Raw genomic sequence first — 21,299 nt, forward strand, 5'->3', positions numbered from 1 at the left:
ATAATCAGCTAATAGTAATATGAATAATCAAATAATAGACAATAATACAAGTATAATACTATACATTGTGGTATTTTAATAAAAAATTCTAATAATAACATAATCAGCTAATAGTAATATGAATAATAATAAAATAAATAGACAATAATGCAAATATTTAATAAAATAATAGACGATAATAGAAGTATAATACTATATAATCATTGTTGTACTTTAATTAAAATTCTAATAATAACATAATAGTGATATGAATAATAAAATAATGGATAATAATACAAATGTTTATTGAACATTGACTATTTGGACCTTATTGGACCTGATAAGACCTGATTGAAACTTATTGCACCTGATTAGAACTTATTGGACCTTATTAGACCTGATTGAAACTTATTGCACCTGATTGGAACTTATTGGACCTGATTGAAACTTATTGCCCTGATTGGACCTGATTGCAACTTATCTGAACTTATTAGACCTGAAACTTAATTTTTTAAGTTGAAGATAACGCACCATAAACCTGATTGGAACTGATTTAACTTATTGGACCTGATTAAACCTTATGGGAACTTACGGGATCTGATTGAAAATTATTGACATGATTGAAACTTATTAGACCTTATTGGACTTGATTAAAACTTATTAGACCTGGTTGAAACTTATTAGATCTTATTGGATCTAATTGGAACTTATTTGACCTTATTAGACAAAAAAAATTGATGGGTTATAACATAAATATTACCCCTAACGTAAATACTATATCTTAAAATTTATTATGAAACGATAATTATTAAAATTTTCCCTTTTAAAAAATTATTATTATTATTTTTAATTATCTATTATGATAAACAATTTAACAAAAAAAATAATATCTATATACTTGCCTATACACAACTTTCACCACTAATATATCTAATAGTCTTGCTAATAGTAATATGAATAATAAAATAGTGAAAGTATTGGGTCAGACCGTCTGACCAAATACTTACTGTCAGACGGGCTGACCCAAATGAAAAAAAAAATACCAATCTCCTTCACGCATCATCATCATTTGTCAAAAGTGTTCATGGTCGCTCCTCGAATATATAAGCAGTTCAACCTATGGGCTCGTCTTCTTCTGTCAACTCTTTCATCAACTCCCATTCTTATTGACGATATTCGATCAACTAACATCAATCCTAGTCTCCGTTCTTACGAAGTCTCTCTTCTTCGTCTCATCCAAAAAATCTTCTATGATTGCTCTGTTTTCATCAATGAAACTGGTTTGTTTGTTTTTCACTTTCTCTTTCTTTAATTCTTATTTATTTATAAATTTCTATTTCTTATGTATGATTGATTGATTGATTCAGGTACAAAGTTAAAGTACAAACCAGGGATTATGATTGGGGGCAAAGATTTGGAGCATAATTGTGGATTGAATCGTTCAATTGGCTACTTCTTGGAAATTTTGGTTGTTTTGAGTTTATTTGGCAAGCATCCCCTCCAAATTACTCTTAAAGGTATTATTTTTCATTTTTAGTTGATTATTTTTTTTTTTTTCAATTGGTTATTGTTTTGTTTCAGTTAGTTATTGTTTTATTTCAGTTGGACATTGTTTCGTAATATGTGTACCAACTAAAAGAAATAATGGACCAACTGAAATAAATAATGGACCAACTGAAAGAAATAATGGGCCAACTGAAAGAAATAATGGACCAACTGAAACAAATAATGTACCAACTGAAAAAAATTGAAACCAACTGAAAGTCGTTCAACCAAATTAAATATTATGGTAAAACGCATCTGACCCAATACCTTCTCAATAAAATAATAGACAATAATACAAGTAAAAAAACTAATATGAACCCGGTGCACACTAATTAGTGTGCACCCGATCCATATCATGTGAGTTTATGATATTGTATATTGATATGATATAGTGTATGTTAAAATGATATAGTGTATATTGAAATGATATAGTGTATGTTACAGTGATATAGTGTATGTTAAAATGATATAGTGTATATTAAAATGATATGGTGTATGTTACAGTGATATAGTGTATGTTAAAGTGATATAGTGTATGTTAAAGTGATATAGTGTATGTTAAAATGATATAGTGTGTGTTACAATGATATAGTGTATGTTACAATGATATAGTGTATGTTAAAGTGATATAGTGTGTGTTAAAGTGATATAGTGTGCGTTAAAATGATATAGTGTATGTTAAAGTAATATAGTGTATGTTAAAAGTGATATAGTGTATGTTAAAGTGATATAGGGTGTGTTAAAGTGATATAGTGTATGTTATAATGATATAGTGTATGTTAAAATGATATAGTGTATGTTAAAGTGATATAACGGGTCACGTGCCTGGACCTGGTTCACACTATTTTTAGTGTGAACCGGGTCCACGCAAGTCGGATTGTAATACAAGTATAATAATATACATTGTGGTACTTTAATTAAAAAATTTAATAATAAAATAATCAACTAATAGTAATATGAATAATAAAATAATAGACAATAATACAAGTATATATACGATATAATCATTGTGGTACTTTAATTAAAATTCTAATAATAATATAATAACTAATAGTGATATGAATAATAAAATAATGGACAATAATACAAATGTTTATTGATAATTGACTATTTGAACCTTATTGGAACTTATTGGACCTGCTTAGACCTAATTGGAACTTATTGCACCTGATTTGAACTTATTGGACCTTATTAGACCTGATTGGAACTTATTGTCCTAATTGAAACTTATCTGAACTGATATGAACTTATCTAAACTGAACTGAACTTATTTTGAACCTGAAACTTAATTTATTAAGGTGAAGAGAACGCACCCTAAATTGTCTTATTTAAAAATTATTTCTATAATTTCGCATTTGACCCTTTAACATTTTTTTTAAAAATAAATTATTCATTCGTCGTTTCCCTTATAGGCTTGGAAAGGAGGTAATTTAGAGAATCTGCATGGTGCGTGGATGGAATTTTGGGTTATAAAAGTCCCTCCTAACATGAAACATTTTCTCTTGAGGTTTTGGTTCGAATAGCTTGCCCACAAGAGCCTTCCTTAAGCATGTCACATGATAGAGGTGGTTGATTGTTCTTGGTGCGTTGCTGCTGAGGAAACCAATCACCATGCGCTCGTTCATTGCCCTCATGTTGGAGACTTATGGCTCGACAGAGGATGTTGGGAGTTGTTTTGAGATGTGGGGATAAATCAGATGATGCGATACGATGATAGAGTGGAAGAAATGGGATGCAAAGAAGATACAACAAGTTGCGATTTTAATGTGGAGCATATGGATGGAACGAAATGCAAATGTGTTCGAAAAAAAAACCACTCCTAATGAGGTGATACTTGCTCGGGTGGATTGCTTGGTTATGGAACACAACACGTACATTCAGAAGGTGTACAAGAGCTCTGTCCCTCGACACAAGTCGAGTGCTAATATGTGGTGTGCTTCTCTTTTAGGTGTGGTTAAAATCAATTCGGATGCCTCACTGGTCACGGGGTGGGTAGATCGAAATGGGGGTTGTTGCTTGTGATGAGAAATGCAAAGTATTATCTGTGTCAACTCATCGAGTTCGAACTTGGTGGCCCTCGGAAATTGTGGAAAGTAAAGCTCTTCTCTTTGCTAGTAAACATGCCAAGCGCTATGGTTTTGATAACATTATTTTGGAGTCGGACAACCAGATTCTTGTGTCTAGGCTTTATAGAGCTGTAGTTTATATTTGCATTTGATAGTGTCTTAGAGGACATTCTTTTGTTTAGTATTTGTTTTAATTCCATTGCTTGGTCTAATGTGAAAAGAGGTGGGAATTATGTAACTCATCATCTTGTTAAGATAGTGCCATTTGGGGTACAACAAATATGGGAGAATCAATATCTTGAGGTTTATTATTATATAGGGAAGGGAGGGAGATGGTGTCCCAATTAAAAATACTAAATTACCCTTATTGATCTAATAGAATAAAACAATTACAAAAAAAAACAATTTAAGAATTGTTTTCCATTTCAACTTTGTATTTTAAGTGAATATAAGACACTATTGTAAATTGATGCATGCATCGCGTACATATAAGTTCTTATATACTTTGAGAGGCTTTATTTATCTTTCCTTTCAAAAAATATTTGCTTCTTTTTTTCCAATCTTTTTATATTTTCGCATTTGGCCCCTTAATATTTTTAATTATATTTTTATAAAAATAAATTATTCATTCGTCGTTTCTTCCTGAATTTCTTCCCGTCTTCTCTCCTTCGCAAAAGCAAATTCTAACTTCCTCAATTTTTACTTAGTTTTTATGTTTTTTGTCCCGTTTTTAGCTCTGTAAATACTTTTAATCGATCCTATTTGCTTAAATCGATTCGACTGTTATGCTTCTGATCTGTGTCTGCAGATCTCTTTTTATTTTTTTCCCCTTAATTTTATAAAATTTTGTCTTTTTTGACGAAAAAATATACTGAAGAAATCATGAGGAAGAAGCTCGATACTCGTTTCCCAGCTGTAAGTTTCTCTCTCCTCTTCCTTTTAATTTTTTTTATTGATTTAATATTGATCTGTCCTCAAAATTGTTACCAGATCTGATTTTTATGGTGTTCTTTTTACTTGTCTAATTTAGTGGGTTTTGTATTTGATTGTTGTTTACTTTTACAAATTTAGTGGTTTCTGTGAAAGGGTTACTGTTTTAAGACTTTTAACTGTTATGATAATCATATTTGAGGATTTTTTGAGATGGGTTATGTTTTATTTCTGATAATATGATCTGGGTTATGTTCAATTTGACATTTTGTGTGTGAAATAGATAAGATGTTAGATTTGCTGAAGTTGAAATTTGTGGTGCTATTTAGATTGATCTTTAATAGATTAGAGGAAAAAGAGAGGTGAAGACATGATAAAGATTGGATCTTTTGAGTCAATAGGTTTTTAATTAGTGAAAGATATGCTGAGAATTTCTAATGAGTTTTGTGATTCAGGAAGATGAAATTTATCATCTGTCTTCTTGCCACCAAATATGTAACAGCGCTTGTGTTTATTGGACCTTTTCTTTTGTTTACAGAAGCTAATGTGAATTGGCTACAATTTTTAAGTAGAATTTTGAATTTACCAATATCAGTTACTGACTATATGCAATAGAGAAAGTTGTAATAGCAGTTGATGGTCTGGTTTTTGGCAATATTTGACATTTGGAAAATGGTATTGATGTCACTGGGTCATAGTTTCATTAGTTGATCTATATCTTAGTTACGACGACTAGTTTGTGTGAGACAGTTACCTGTTAACAGGAAAATTTGGTTTTCAGTGTTTTAGAGTTGGCTCTACTTTCATCCTAATGTGATGCCTAGACTAATTTTTTTATTCATGAAGATGGCTGAAGAGGAAAAAGCATTAGTTTCATGGACAAAGCTCAATGTTCGTAACCATTAGATTATTACAAGAATCAGTGCATTTTGCTGTGAAATAGTTTGAAAGCTAAAACGAGGTCAGGAACAGTCGTATTGGACAAAATGCCAAATAACATCACAAAAGGCAAAGGTTGAGGCTAATTAGTGGAAAGGCATTAGGAAAAAATTATTGGACTTTCTTGGTTCACAAATGTCTACTTTCATTGTGTGTTCGATAACACATTTTTGGGGAACAAAAAGGTAGGGAGGGATGGAAATATATTTATTTTGGAAGGATTTAGTTCTGTGCAGGTGGAAGGAAATTGATTCATCATATTGCTTTCCTCTCCTTCCCCAGCCTAAAATCCAAACAAGTGATAATGGATCCCCCATTCTCTTCTGCTTCCCCTTCTCTCCAGATCTTTTTATCCGAAGATTTTTTTTTTCTTTGGTGGTCTGTTGTTCTATTGCTCTATATTCCTTCTATATCTATAAAAATCTTGTCTTGCAAGTGGCATATGAAATCACTATTGCACTCTTGGCTTGTTATGGTTGTTTGTAAGTTGCAGCCCACCAAAATATACGTTGTGGATTTCTGATGCTTCACAACATTGCACTTACATTTAAGGGTCCATATGAAATCATTGATAAGCAATGGTTATTCTAGGGTGACATTGATGGTTCAATCAATTATACTATCGCCTTGTTGATCGTTTTGAACTTCTGATTGAATTGGCAGGCTCGGATTAAAAAGATCATGCAAGCTGATGAGGATGTTGGGAAGATAGCAATGGCAGTTCCAGTTTTAGTTTGTGAGTAGCATCTTGTGTTGGTTTTTGAAGTTCTGAATATTTGAATTGGTTTCATTTTTTTCTCGATTTTATGATATTGTGCTCACACTCTGAATATATCTTTGCAGCTAAGGCATTGGAATTGTTTCTGCAAGACCTTTGTGATCGTACCTATGACATAACGCTTCAAAGAGGAGCCAAAACGATGAGTTCGCTTCACCTGTAAGTTAAAAGCTGGATTTGTTTGCCCTTTTTGTAAGTGATGGATGTGTGGCATTCTCAGGCTCTTATGTGGTGTGTAAAATATCTTTGGGTCCATTGCTGTTTTATGTTCTTTTTTTTTATAATAATAATTATTATTATTATATATAGATAAATCAAGCCCACAGGTTAGAAGTTATAGGTGGTTATCATATAAATTAGTAACATCTTAGATGTTTGAGTGAAGGGAAGTCTGCTAAGTGTAAACATATTTGATTTGCTGAGCTTTAGAATATATATCTATCAATAGTTACTACTTCGGCTGTTTTACACTGGTCATGCAAATACTGTTGGAGTCCCTTCTGCTTCCCACTTTGTGAATGTTGTCAATCATTGTTTTTACAATATCCTTGTCGTCCTCCTTTCATTTTTCTGTCCATTTGTTACCTGTTTCTCCAAGGAGCAAGATGTGACCTTAGTGATTCCTTGATGGCCTTGCTAAAAATGGGGTCCAACATAAAAACTTGAAGAGACAGACAGAGAGGGGACTCTATCATACCTGCTAACTCCTAGGATGAGAAGTAAGTCTCTAGTTTTTGGCAGGAAAAGTTCTATGAATCTCTTTTTGTTTTTCTCCGCAACCAATCAAAAAAAGTGTGATTGTTCTAGAAGAAATGAATCATTGAATCCAATCCAAATCATAATGTCATTTTCTCTAAATTGGGGTTTATCAGGGCTAGTACTATATCGAAATTCAAGTAGGGAAAATTATTACTAAATTTGAGTTCATATATAACTTGTCAATATCTAATATGAAATATACATATGTTTTTGTTCCAGTTTATAATCTGAACGAGTCAAACATATAAACCTCCTGAAGTAATAAACAAACCAAAGAAAATACAAATGTAACTAAGCAATCTAGAAAACCGGCTGGAAGGTTGCTTGATAGATTGGAACTCTCTTGCTATTGAATGCTTGAAATCAAGTTGCTACCAGTAGAAAGGTTTCCTTTCCTACACTTGATGATTGATCCAAATGATCAACCAATCAAAAGTTATAGCCGAAGTGGTGAAGGTGTGCTAATGTGGAAAAAAACAAAAGAGAGGAGTTAAAAAGTCAAGCCCAATTTTTTGTTCTAGTTCAGCCCAAGATCCAACATTCAAAGGAGGGTAGGGATCGGGAGTAAGGTTATGACTATAGTAAACCAATGGTTGATGGACTTACTTGGAGGGAAACTTTTGAAGAGGTTGAGGATGAGAATGGGGCTTAGCAAAGAATGTTGAATGGTGATTGGCGGTAGTATATGATTATTGACACCTTCCTTATACTCCTTTCTTCATCTATGGGACATTCTTATTCCAATTTCTGCTAGTAGTTTGCCTCGCCTCCAGCTTCAAGTTCCATGTTCAATACTCTTTAAGACCTTTTCTTTTCTCTTTTTGTTTTAATCCAAGAATTTGATTGTCTCAACAATCTAGCCTTTACTCCTTGTTTATTGCAACATAGTAATTCTGTTGCTTTCGCAACGCAATGATTTAATGAAATTAACCACTTTGTATCCTAGTTTTGAGTGTAATTAAAGGCGTTAGGTGATTGTATGGTCTGGATTTGTCATGTCATACTTGAAGTTATTACAAGCACCTGTTAGACGTCCTTGTTAAGGATTAATTATGTGACTTACACTTGGTCCTCGAACTCAGAGTAGTACCACATGGTGTTGATGTCCTGCCCTTCCCAAATCTCCCCCCTCCACCCTCTGGATGTTCCTCTAACCTTTAACCCAGGCATTCCCTGAGATTGAGTGAGACCTTACCACTGCACTTCACCTGTGTCAGAAGTCATGGTTACTCAAGGAAGTACATTGTTTTTTTCCATTTCATAGATCAAATTTGAGGGATCGATCTTAATAAATAATATAATGTTGGAGACTTCAGATTACTCTTAATTATGTAGTCTCTAGCAATATAAGATCCTTTTGCTGGGTGATGCTGATTTAAAACATGAATCTTAAAGATATTTTGCCTTTATTTTCCTTTGTTAATACAATGATCTTCTTGCCCTATGGAGATTGTAAATGCGGTCCTTTTGATGGTTCCACGTAAATACTCGGTATAGGTCTTGCAACCTTATGGGCTTACCCTTTATTGCTTTACACAACTACTCCGTCAAGTATTTATTAGCTCACCCACTTCTTTGGAAAGTTTTAGGAGAACTAGGTATGTGGTTCATTGAAGGGAAGAGAAAGTATTAATTTATTGCATATTGTATTAAAGTTAATGTTGTGGGCCAAGAGAAGTAGAGTGAGAAGGATAGAGAGTAAACTTTATTGTAAAGATGATAATATAAAATTGGTAAAACCATTCCAAAAACAGAAAAAAAGTGGGTAAACTAATAAATGGCGATCCAATAAGGAAAGTGGGTAAACTAATAACAACCAGAAGGAGTACTAAAGAACTTAATGAAATATGGATAGCCAAATATAAAAAGAACTAGCTGTGAAAGGTGTATGAGCAATTCATAAAACTTGTACAACTTCTAGCCTGTCAGGTTAGTCTAGACGATAATGCATGTATCTTATAAATAACAGACTAATAGATTTATGCTGCAGCTGCCGATCCTTGCTGGCACTTTACTGAAAGTTGTTCATAAAAACAATCAAGGATGATGGACCAACGATCAGTTGGGATTCAAGTAAGGGATGATAGTGTTAGTTTAGGGTGGAATTTTCTACATGCTAAGTCTATGAAGCTAATGGTTGGTGTTTGGTTATAAGTTCATTTTTTAAAATCAAAATATCTATCTGGTCTTTCTTAAATTTTAATGCCATCCCTGATGTGTAGTCTCTCCTCTTTTGACTTTTTAAAATTTAATGCAAGGGTAATCTTCTCAATGTATTTACTTGACTAGAAGAGACACCTCAAGGCCTTTTTTTGTAGGTTTTTTTTGCATTCGTACTTAATAACATTTCCCTATATATTGTATGATGTGGGACATTGTCGGGCGGTGATAGGCAACTGTTGATGGTCCTTGCATGTGATGGTAGGTGGTGAGATGGTCATTACTCATTTGTGTTGTCAAAATCAGTGTTTCTATGTCTCTCAAAGAGTTCTTTTTATGTAAAACGAGTTCCCTGTGTCAGATGAGTACAATGAACACGCCAACTGATTGATTGAAAAGTATTGCCCAAATTTAGAATCTTCAGTTGGGGACTTGTGAACTTCGTTACTGTAAGCTCTATCTCAGTATCCTGGGCTTTTAGCATATTCACATGTACAAACTCTTGACATATTTGTGCACATGTTTATGGTAGATCCCTCTTGCAAGGTCGAGGGTGTTTTAGAAATGACAATTGGTAGGTTCTTCATATGCTTCAACAAGCTCATAGATTTAAAACGATCTTCCGATAAATCGGATCGACTTGTAGACAATCTAGTGAAATCTCCTATCCATTAGGAGGCCTATACACTAAACCAGATCAACTATTCTTGGAAGAACCCCCGTGTTATTGTTTTGCCGTCACAGTGCAGTTATTACTATCTAGGGGGGGGGGGGCGGGTTACTATCTTTTCAATATGTTTTGGTGGTGTAACTTGCCAGCTGATTGAGACCTTGAACTAATGGTCTAGGCCAAAGCCATGGGTACCCTTTTTCACCTCGTTCGGCTACTGATTCTTTTCTAATGAATGCATGCAGAAAAAATTGCATTCATAGCTTCAGCATGTTTGATTTTCTGAAGGATGTCGTGAGCAAAGTTCCTGATTATGGTAATTCTGATGCTAATGCAGATGATCGAACTGCTCCAAAGAGAAGGTTAGTGCAAATGTGCAATTGCTGTTTGATGGCTTTTGTGATTTTTTATTTCTTTTAGAACTCTTAGAATATTTGGAAGAAATAACAAATCAAACTTTCTTTTCCTTCGCCAGAAAATCTGCTGTTGACGAGTACCATGACAGTGATGAAGACTCGAAGAAAAGCAGGATGGTGAGATACTTGCATAACCCTTTCTTGGTTTTCTAAGCCTTGTGGCAAGAGTCTGCAACATGGCAAGGCATCTTATTCCTGTTGAACGGATGATATCTGCCAGTTGAAGACTTATATATATGCTTATTATTGTAAATATATATACATTATGAAGCACGAAAACTGGAGCCGAGGTTTGCTTGTTTCTGAAAATCCAGCCCCTGCTGTGCTCATGAAGCTTGCAAATGGCTGGGACATGAGGTTTCTTCGTTTCGGAAATCCCATCCATTTCCGTGTTACATAATATATACATGCATGCATATATACATTATTGCTTTTCCCTTTTTTCTCTTTTCTGGGATCCGGGGGTGAGGGAAGGGTGGTTTAGTCTCAATTTATAATGTTCTGTGGAGTAAAAGTCCATGTTAATGCAATGCAGCAAGAAATAACCCATGCCAGTAGCAGTGGTAGAGGAAGAGGGCGAGGCCGAGGGAGGGGTCGTGGACGGGGAAGACCGCCACTAGAAAGGGACCCACCCTCTCACCACGAAATGGAAGCCGAACCATCAACATCTTTCGAACCCATCAACAAGCCTAGCCCTATCCAAGTACCCAACACAGACGATGATCCAAATAAGCCAGATCCTATGAAGGAGAGTCCAGTTGTAGGCGATGGCGGGGATGCAGCAATTCGGAATTTCGATTTAAATGCTGCTGTGGCTGAAAACCAGGATATTGGACCCACAGTAACAACAGCAGAAAATGCTGCTGTTGCATCAGCTGATCCAGCTCCTGAAAGTAAGAATGAGGAGTTGGTCTCTGAAGTCGATGGGATGGCCATCGATCCACATCAGATAGCCCAATTTAACTCGAGAATAGAAGACGACGAGGACTACGATGAAGAGTAGCTTGCAGAAGTCTGAATGTAGGAGAGAGAAGGTAGGACAAAAGTAGATGAAAGCGGAGACCTGTTCCATTGGGGGAAAGAAAGATACTAGATTTCTTCAATTTATGGTTTCCGCCTGATCTGTATAATTTATTATCTTTAGGTTTTTTTAAGTAGGAAGTATGGCTTGCATTGTTATTGTCATCTTTAATTGCAGAAGTATTTAACATAGTTGGATGTCACAATGCGCAGTCTCATCATATAACATTTTCTTCCTTTTTATCTAAGTTTGGCGTACAATTTTACACGACCGATGCTTCAAATGTTGGCAACTTCATGAACACGGAATTAGGATTCTCTCCATTTCTTTTCCTCGTTCCCGTCTACAGATTATCGACTGTCCATCAAAGAACTGGACCTTCTATAGGGAAAGGATATGGAGAGGATTAGGCTTCAGGCTTACGAGCACGTTAGGACTAATAGGACTTCGCCAGACTTGTATGAGTGGGGATTTTATCCACCACCATAACCCGACGAGTATCAAAGTTTGCAGTTTATTTCACTAGTGGTTTCCAAACTTCAGATAATTATGTCAATGGAATGAAGCATGGAATCTCTGCTAGAGAACATTTGTTCATGTCTAATCACTATTGAGTGATAGTTCATGTGAGCCTTATAGTTGCTGTCCTTTCTCTGTTTGGTGCAGTTGTAATAATCGTAAGTAATAGCGGGACCAAAACAATATATTATGGATGCAAAATAAATCGTAAGTATTTTAGTAGGGAGAGTAGTCGATTTATGTAATAAGTTACCTACAAATTTTTATAATTTCTTTTCTTATAAAATTAAAATTCAATTGGGTTAATTTTGATCCCACACTTTGACGATAATGTTTCCAAGCACTCTTAATAATTCAATTGGATATAAAGATGGTTTCTATTATGTTCTTTTCTCTTAATGGGTTTAATTTGCAGCAATCTGTTGGAGTTAAAAGGATGGTGGTTGATTGTTTGAGTCGATGGTTGTGGTGGTAACGGGGAGGAGGAAGCCATGGTGGTTCCATGTTTGATCGAAGAGAGGGAAGGAAGATTAAAAAATGATTTGGTGTTTGTATAAAGTACTTTTTATAATACAAAAAGTAACTCTTACTTTCACTAAAAAATAACCCTTCAACATTACAAAACATTTGACCATTAACATTTGAAAAATCACCCATAATTTCAATAAAAATAACCCCTATTTATCATAGAAATAACCCTATATAATTACAAACGTAACTCATACTTTCAGTAAAAATAACCTTTTACCATTACAAAAAATAATCCCCAATTTTTGTAAAGTTACTGCTTAGCATTCGAAAAAGTAACCCTTAGTTTCACTAAAAGTAACACCTAAAAATTTGAAGAAAAAAACATAAATTCAACAACAATAGTCCCTATTATGAAAAATAACCCCTCTAAAAACAAATTCGAAAGTAATTCCTATTACGAAAAGTAACCCCTCTGAAAACAAATTCACGCTTGGGCTTTTTTTTTTAGGAAACGAGGGCTTCATTATAAAGCCTAGCTTGGGCCTTTTATTAGCTGGCCACACCATTTGTTCAAATTGTGGCCTGTCTTATACGAAAGTTTGTATTTATATAAAGGGAGAGGGGATATATTACTGATGCGTATGAGAAGCATCAAGTTCGCAAGACAGTGCCAGCCACTGAGCCACAGTGCCAGCCACTGAGCCAGCCACTGTCCAGGAATCCTAGTTCTGTTAGGATTCATACATAGTGTCCTAGTTCTGTTAGGACTGATATCTTTATTGCTTTCCTAGTTATAGTTGTATTAGGAATCATGGTTTTGCCTACGTTCTTAAAACGATGGATTTTACATGATTCAAGGAGTCTAGGGAGTCTAGGACTTAGGGACTTGTCCTAAGCCTATTAGGAGTTGGTTTATGTCTACTAGTAGGAGTAGGATATTTGTTTTCCTACTAGGATTAGGGTAATTAAAGTAGTATAAATATGGAGTCATGTAGTCGAATAATTTACAGATTGATGAGATTAGAGTTTTAATTTTCTTTGTGAAAATTTTCGGACTTCTTTGTGATTTCCAAACCTTGAATCAATTACTTTGTGTTTGAGATTTAAGATTGATTGCTTAATTACTTTGTGTTTGAGAGTGAATCAAGACCCAATTCGTGAGTTACTTTGTTTTGATCGAATTGTTCTATCCTTAATACTTAAAGAAAACCCTAAAGATCCAGTCTTTCTTTCAAGATTCTTAGTTTTCCATAAAACTCAACTAAAGTACATCCACATTCATATCAAAGTGGTATCAGAGCTGGTCGAAAAAAATTCAAGTAAACTTGCAGTTTGTTCATCCAGATTCAAACCGTTTCCAGGTGCGTTTTGTTTTTTTTGGTTCTCCTAGTTGGAAACGAATTTTTGGGTTATTTTTAAGCCTAAACTGGACTACTACATGTCTAGTTTACTGTCCTAAAATTTCATAACAATTGAAGATCGTTTCGTATAGTTTCGGGATGGTTTTTGTTCATTGGTCTGTTTTCGATTGAATCTGGCACGGTTGTGATAAATCTGTTGTTGTGGTTGATATACTTGGAATTTTTGAGTGAAATTTTGGTCGAGTGCTGAAAACATATAGGACTAGATCCTGACAAAATTTCATTGAATTTGGAGTTATTTTGATACGCCTGTGATTTTTTCCTTGGGGAGCAAGTTTACGGGGCTGTTATTTGCTTTCCTTCAATTTCTTGCTGCATATTTCTTGCGTGGGGATCGAGATGGCAGGTGGAGAAGATTGGGCTAAGACTCTACGTGATATCAATGCTAATTTTGCTAAGATTGATGCTCGTTTTGATGAACTTACTAAGAGCAATCAAGAGCAAGAAGAGCGTCAGCAACAAGCTGATCAAAGAATCACTATCCTTGCAAACATGGTGCGTCGGAGGAAGGATCCGAATGATGTTTTGTATGAATCTGATCATGATGATCAATCAGAGCATTCGGTTAGACAACCAAGTGTGAGAAATAGGGTTTATGAAGAAGATCGAAGTTTGAAACTTGATTTGCCGGAGTTTAGTGGAGATGTTGATCCAGAAATTTTCCAAGATTGGGTTAGAAGGCTTGATCGAGTTTTTGACTACAAGGAGTATGATGATCAAAAAAGGTTCAAGGTGGCTACCTTAAAACTCACAAAGTATGCTTCTTTATGGTTTGAGAGTTTGGTTATGGAACTTCGAAGGGAAGATCAAAGACTCACTTCATGGGAGGACTTGAAGAGAAGGATGAAGAAACGGTTCTTACCTAGGTCTTATGAGCAAGACCAATACATTAAGCTCACTTGTTTAATGCAAGACAACCTTAGTGTTGCTGAATACACTAGGGAATTTGAAAAACTTTCTATGATTTGTAACATGCAAGAACGAGAGGAGTTGAAAATTGCTAGATATATCAAGGGGCTTGCTAAGAACATTGCTGCAAAGGTCGATACTTCTCAATTTTTCACTTTTGATGAAGCTTGCAAACTAGCAGAAAAGTATGAGAAACAAGTGAAGGAGGAGAAGCCCAAGCATAATTATAAATCTTTTCAAAGTTCACAACAATATGGGTTAGAGGAGGGTTCTCAAGGGAGCAATTTCAAGGGTAATTCTAATTCAAATATAGAAAAGAAGAATGGAGATAAACCGAAGGTGTTTTTGCCTAAACAAGAGTACTTAGACAAGAGGATGTGCTATAAGTGCCGAGGAAGAGGACATATTGCGAGTGAGTGTCCCAATAGACACACCTTGACTATCATCCAATACAATGAAGCTACTGCCTTAGAAGAACAAGGAGAGCTGACACCTTTAGAAGATGAAGAAGAGGAGAACGCATATCCTGAAGATGATATAAATTTTTTGGGAGTAATTAGGAGAGTGTTGCATGTTGAGTCTTCACCAAATCGAGAACAAAGGGAAAATCTGTTTCATACGAGATGTAGGGTGAAGGATAAGACATGTGATATGATCATTGATAGTGGCTCGTGTGCAAATATAGCTTCATCTGTTATGGTAGATAAGTTGCAATTGCCTACAAGGGAACATCCATGTCCTTACCAGATTAAGTGGTTGAATGATACGGCAGGTTTAAGCGTGAAAAGGCAAGCACTAGTTGCTTTCTCTATTGGTGGCTATTCGGATGAACTATGGTGTGATATACTACCAATGAGTGCTTCACATATACTCCTTGGTAGGCCATGGCAATTTGATCGCAAGGTTAGTCATGAAGGTGAAAGCAATGTTTATACTGTGCGAGTGGGGAACAAGAAGATTCACTTGGCTCCATTACCTCCAAAGCTTTCGAGTGCTACTAAAGTTAAGGGAAAAGGGTTGAGTAGTACTTCCTCACCAACTAGTTCGTGCTTCATTTCTACTGTTGATTCAAAAGAGATGACAAAGAAGGAGAGAAAGGTTAGAAAGCAAGACCGTCTACTTCAACTTCGTCGAAAGGCACCATTTAGTGTTGGGGATCATGTATGGCTTTCCCTCGCTGCCCAAAAGCTATATTACGACTCAAAGGGGAAGGAAGAACCGGTGGATGAAGGACCCTTCCAAATTGTGCATCATGAGAATTTCGACACATATCAAGTGCTACTTGGCAAGGGATGTTGTGTTTCACTTAATGTTTGTGATTTGGTTCCATGCATAAATGGAACTTGAGGGCAAGTTCTTCTTAAGAGGGGGAGTATGATGCGTATGAGAAGCATCAAGTTCGCAAGACAGTGCCAGCCACTGAGCCACAGTGCCAGCCACTGAGCCAGCCACTGTCCAGGAATCCTAGTTCTGTTAGGATTCATACATAGTGTCCTAGTTCTATTAGGACTGATATCTTTATTGCTTTCCTAGTTATAGTTGTATTAGGAATCATGGTTTTGCCCACGTTCTTAAAACGATGGATTTTACATGATTCAAGGAGTCTAGGGAGTCTAGGACTTAGGGACTTGTCCTAAGCCTATTAGGAGTTGGTTTATGTCTACTAGTAGGAGTAGGATATTTGTTTCCTACTAGGATTAGGGTAATTAAAGTAGTATAAATATGGAGTCATGTAGTCGAATAATTTACAGATTGATGAGATTAGAGTTTTAATTTTCTTTGTGAAAATTTTCGGACTTCTTTGTGATTTCCAAACCTTGAATCAATTACTTTGTGTTTGAGATTTAAGATTGATTGCTTAATTACTTTGTGTTTGAGAGTGAATCAAGACCCAATTCGTGAGTTACTTTGTGTTTGATCGAATTGTTCTATCCTTAATACTTAAAGAAAACCCTAAAGATCCAGTCTTTCTTTCAAGATTCTTAGTTTTCCATAAAACTCAACTAAAGTACATCCACATTCATATCAATTACAGAAGAAAAACGATCAAGAGAACAATCTGTTTTACACAAGCAAAATCCAACATAAAAGATATAACAGTGCAACTATCACAAGGTAAAGGTGGTTATTATGCTCACAACCAAGTCAGCTGTACTTACTACTTACTACTTACTCCCCAACTAACCGTCAGAAAAATCCTACAAACAAGGATTTCAGCACCCAAATTACTTCTTCTCAAACTCAGGCTCAATGCTGTTCATCTGATTAAGGTTATAGTTGCCTTCATTGTTTTTGTGCACCTCGACATTGAAAATCTCCTCCTTGTTTCCTCTTTTCACTTTGAGGTGTAGGTTAAACTTAGCAGTGTCTTCCACAACCTGTCATGTAAACAATTGAGATCAGAGGTAGAAAATCTCTTCCAAGACCTATAAAAATGAGTAGGTGCAAAATTCAAACACCTTTCGAAAATCTACTCCCTCCACTCCAAAATAATATAGTACCACATTTCGATTCAAGTCCCCTTCCTAAATTTCAGTAACTTCAAATATGAACTCGCCCATGTTAGCAGACAAAGGCTACACTAGTATAATCATCTTTACAAAGTAGAGGACAAGTGTATTAGTACCAAACCGGAAAAAAAAAAAAACAGAAAAATAAGAAAGAATTTGAGCTAGGTTCCGTCAATAATTTCCTCAAATCAATGGCCTATACCTTTAAAAGACTGAAGGAGTATGGTTTTCGTGCACAAACTTCACGTGGAAATTGCTAAATTTATCTAAACTAAACTTACTGCAACTTCGCGAAGCTCATTTTCATAACTTAGTGGAACTCTCTGAAGCTTTATATTCACAACTTATTGGAACATTTTTGAGCTGATTGGAATCTACTTACCATGAAACTTATAATTTTTTGTAGTTCAAGAGAACGCAACCTAAGGGTAAGAAAAAGGCAAGTTATCTTAAAATTCAGTAATAACAACAGGTAAAGTAATGAACAGGAATACAAACCTCAGCTTTTGCATGAGCAACTTCTTGCAATTCATAAGGGAATAAAGAGTTGGATCTTTGCTGTATGGTCTTAAGAGCATGATTTGCAGCATTTTGCACTTCAGGGTCATGGACAGGCACTTCTTTCCATCCTGGAGCATGCCCTTCTGAGTAAGTAAACACAATTTAGTCTCATCAAGCTCAAAAACATGCAGTTCTATAACAATCAGAGATTCCTAAGTCAAATCATAGAACTCCATTAAACTAAGGCATAGAATTCAGAGCAAATTGCAAAATTCATTTATGAAAAGTACTTTGTAAAATATACCAAAATCTATCAGTTCAATGATTCAAGTAAATAAAGCATGATGCAATCATCTGTTTGAGCACAAGTTATTCATCTTCACCTGCCTAATGTAATTCACCAAAAAGCTGCTCATACAGTACACAAAATAGCAGAATTTTTTCATCTTTTAAATTAACAGAACGAGAACCAAACAATCAAGACCAATAGCAAATGCTAACTTAAGGACGAAGCATTATACATGTACATGATCCCGTTCAATCATAAATCTTATATTGACAAGTAACTCCCGTTAAGCACGATAAGCATAGCAGTAAGAAATGCAGATGGACAGCCATTACACATTTAAGCTTGAAACCTCACTGAGGAATCATATCTATGACATAACTCATAGAGGACAGGCAAAACAAACTCACAATAATGTCTACCAGAAAAGGCAGAACATATACGAGCAGTGTAGGATAGTCAGTCTCAAACTGTTTATAAACTAAACTACACAAGCTTATTTCCGGAATGAACCCAGGACAACATTTAGCCTTGTTCTATTCAACTTATTTTAACTTATTTAAGATCTTATAAGATAAAATAAAATCAAATAAGATAAGACAAAATAAGTTGAATCAAACGGACCCTTAATGGAAATTCAACAATTTGCAATTTCCATGTCCAAACAACCACTATGCAAATATGTCGAGATCTAGGGGGATGTAATTCCAACACCACGAATTGTTTTCGACAAGAGCGAAAACCTTCATACAAGGTATCACCATTACCTTTAATAGCACCAAGGTCTGAAGGAGTGATTGAAGGGGAATCATCAGCGTGTTTGAATTCCTGCAGCTCCTTAAAGTTCATCCATGGCTTCACCCACACCTTTGCATCATACAATTTCTTCTTGCCCGCTTCGATAGCTTCAATGGTGAAGTGATGCAAAGTACCCGCAACCACTTGTTCCTTTGCCTTTACAACCCTTGCAAACTCCAGCAAAGCATTCTTCATTCAAACAAAGAGAAATGAAAGTGAGACATACATATACTATTGCACAAGACTTGTAAAAGTGATTTCATTCACATAAACCCAACTGAAGCAAGAATAACATAGTAATTTTCAATCTTGCTAAAGAATACATTAATAAAAATTAACAACAAAGATTCTTTTTATACAAGCAATAAGCAAAAACATCATCAAACAAAACTAACAACAAAGAATTGAAAACACGCAGAAACCATGAAACCCCAGTTTCTAAAATGAAGAAATCACCCAAACGAACAATCAGCACATTTATTCTCCAACGATTTTTCCATTTTCTAACTTCACAAATTCAAAACCAGAAAATCAACCCAAAAATCCCAGAAAATATCATGCAAAACCATGTTGGCCAAATGGGAAACTACAAAATTCGTAGACTATAAAAAAGTAGACATCTTTCTAGAATAAACCCACAAAATTACAGTTAAAATCATGCAAAACTATGAAATGGGAAACTACAAAATTGCAGAAAAAATTAAGACTTCTTCCCTGATTGTTCCCACGAAATCCCAGAAAAGATCATGCAAAACTATGAAATGGGCACCAACAAAATATAAAGAAAAAGTTAAAGAAACCTGTTTTTTGTTGTGTTCTTCGACGGCAAAACGAGCAAGGCTTTCAATTTCAGCATCATTTGAAGCACCTTGAGATTCGCGTAATCCACCAAGAGTTGCCATTGATGATTGTTCTTGAGATTCAAAGTCGCTACAAGACCCTTTTGATCCTTGATTGTTGGTATGATAGAGAGAAGAAGCAGATGAGAATAAGACGAGGAGAGAGAAAATCAGTGTAAAAAGAGGAAAAGAGAATCTAGTCGACATATAAACCGCTTTTCTTTGCTTAATGAAGAAGCGAAAATAAGAGAGTTTAGGAGAAGAACATTTCTTTGAATTCTTTCTTTCTTTGTTTCAGTGAGTAGTGAGTAATTACTTTGGTGTTGGGCTCTTATTCTTCTGCCAAGTTATGTTGCACTCACCGTGGTTCGTTTTTTAGAGTCTGACACGTGCTAAAGCACACATAGTCCAAGAGTCTTGAATTTTTTTAATTCCTAAACAACGTCCTATAATTTCCTAGTAACGCCTGCAATATAATATTTTTATACCGCATTTACTATTTACATACTTGCATTTTTTTCACTCTCCTCGGCTCCTCCCCTTGACTCACTTCACTAATATTTTTTCATTTTCAGATTTTTCTCCCCTTCTTCATCTGGACTTCTAATTTTCGCCCGAAAATTACTTAAAATCGCAAAAAAAAAAAAAAAATTACATTTTTAACCCCGCCCAACAATCACCCTTCTTACCTCATTCTTTCTCTTTCAACCCCTACCCCAGGACCTGTTTCTTCTTCCTCAATACCCCAACCTCCTACCTCCACCATTAAACCTGCAGTTTCTTCTTCCTCAATACCTCACCATTAAACCTCTTGTTTCTTCTTCCTCCACCATTAAACCTGAAAATCGGGCCTCCCCTTTACCTTCTACCTCTTCTCTTCTGTGGTTGCGCGGATCCCGACGAAATTTTTTTAGGGTCGTGGGTGAACGTCCGCCGTGAACGTTCGCCTGGACGTTCGGGCCATGGGTGGAACATCCACGGCGGACAAATTGACATACAAGTTGATTAATAATTACTTTATTTAGTATAAAAATGAAGTTTTATAATCATCACAAAAACTTGTCAAATCGACATAAAAGTTGATGGAATCACCAATTCAACTTAATATCAACTCAAATAATATTTTAATCCAAAAGTACATACACGAGTCAAATTGACATACAAGTTGATTAATAATTAAATCTGAAACAACGAGTTTGATTAAATTCTTTTTAGTAAAATAAACTTAATAAATTAACTAACATTATAAATAAATCAAAATTTAGTTAGAAGTTGTTGTAATTATTTTGAAAATACATAACTAGTTTCAGTAATTAGGTTTTCATTAAATAATAATTCGAACTTAAATCACTAAAATAAATTAATAATAATAAAAAATTAATATTAGTGATATTAGTCACGAAATACCTTAATATTAATAAACTTTTAACAAGTTCATTTTGTTTCAAAACGATAAATTTTAAATTAATAGATTTTTGAATTAAATAATTTACTAATCAAAAATAATAATAATTTGACAAATTCATACAATAATTCAAGTAGGTTAATCATGATCATAAAATGAGGATTTAAATATAAAATTGAATATCTTAAATAATTTTCATGAGTATAAAAATATAAATTTTGAAATTTAAACGTATTCTTAAACACTAATATACTACTCCCTCCGTTTCCTAAAGATCTTCCTTGTTACTGTTTCTATAGATACCAAGGAGGATCTATTTGTGTGGGGTATGAGGTGGGTAAAGTAGGAAAGAGAAAGGGGTTAAGATAAATAAACAA

General features: G+C 34.9%; 2 protein-coding genes across 3 annotated transcripts; one reads left to right on the forward strand and one right to left on the reverse strand.

The window, feature by feature from the left end:
- The first annotated feature begins 4,168 nt into the window (after positions 1–4,168).
- Positions 4,169–11,510, forward strand: LOC104887609 (uncharacterized). The gene is made up of 6 exons (XM_010672281.4): positions 4,169–4,505; positions 6,123–6,195; positions 6,303–6,396; positions 10,072–10,188; positions 10,302–10,359; positions 10,778–11,510. The coding sequence occupies exons 1-6, from the start codon at positions 4,473–4,475 to the stop codon at positions 11,243–11,245; spliced, it is 843 nt and encodes a 280-aa protein (XP_010670583.2). The 5' UTR covers positions 4,169–4,472; the 3' UTR covers positions 11,246–11,510.
- Positions 11,511–16,576: 5,066 nt separating this feature from the next.
- On the reverse strand, positions 16,577–19,820 carry LOC104887608 (cysteine proteinase inhibitor 6). 2 transcript variants are annotated; one of them, XM_048638220.2, is made up of 4 exons: positions 19,479–19,820; positions 18,648–18,867; positions 17,592–17,734; positions 16,577–16,961 (listed from the first exon to the last, which is right to left on the reverse strand). In XM_048638220.2, exons 1-4 carry the CDS (start codon positions 19,722–19,724, stop codon positions 16,809–16,811), a joined length of 762 nt encoding a protein of 253 aa, XP_048494177.1. In that variant the 5' UTR covers positions 19,725–19,820; the 3' UTR covers positions 16,577–16,808. The 2 variants fall into 2 exon arrangements, with proteins under 2 accessions (XP_048494177.1, XP_048494176.1); XM_048638219.2 differs by having other exon boundaries at positions 17,592–17,737; positions 19,479–19,817.
- Positions 19,821–21,299: the final 1,479 nt, after the last annotated feature.

This window comes from Beta vulgaris, chromosome 2 (genome assembly GCF_026745355.1).
Source record: "Beta vulgaris subsp. vulgaris cultivar EL10 chromosome 2, EL10.2, whole genome shotgun sequence".
Taxonomy (NCBI): domain Eukaryota; kingdom Viridiplantae; phylum Streptophyta; class Magnoliopsida; order Caryophyllales; family Amaranthaceae; genus Beta; species Beta vulgaris.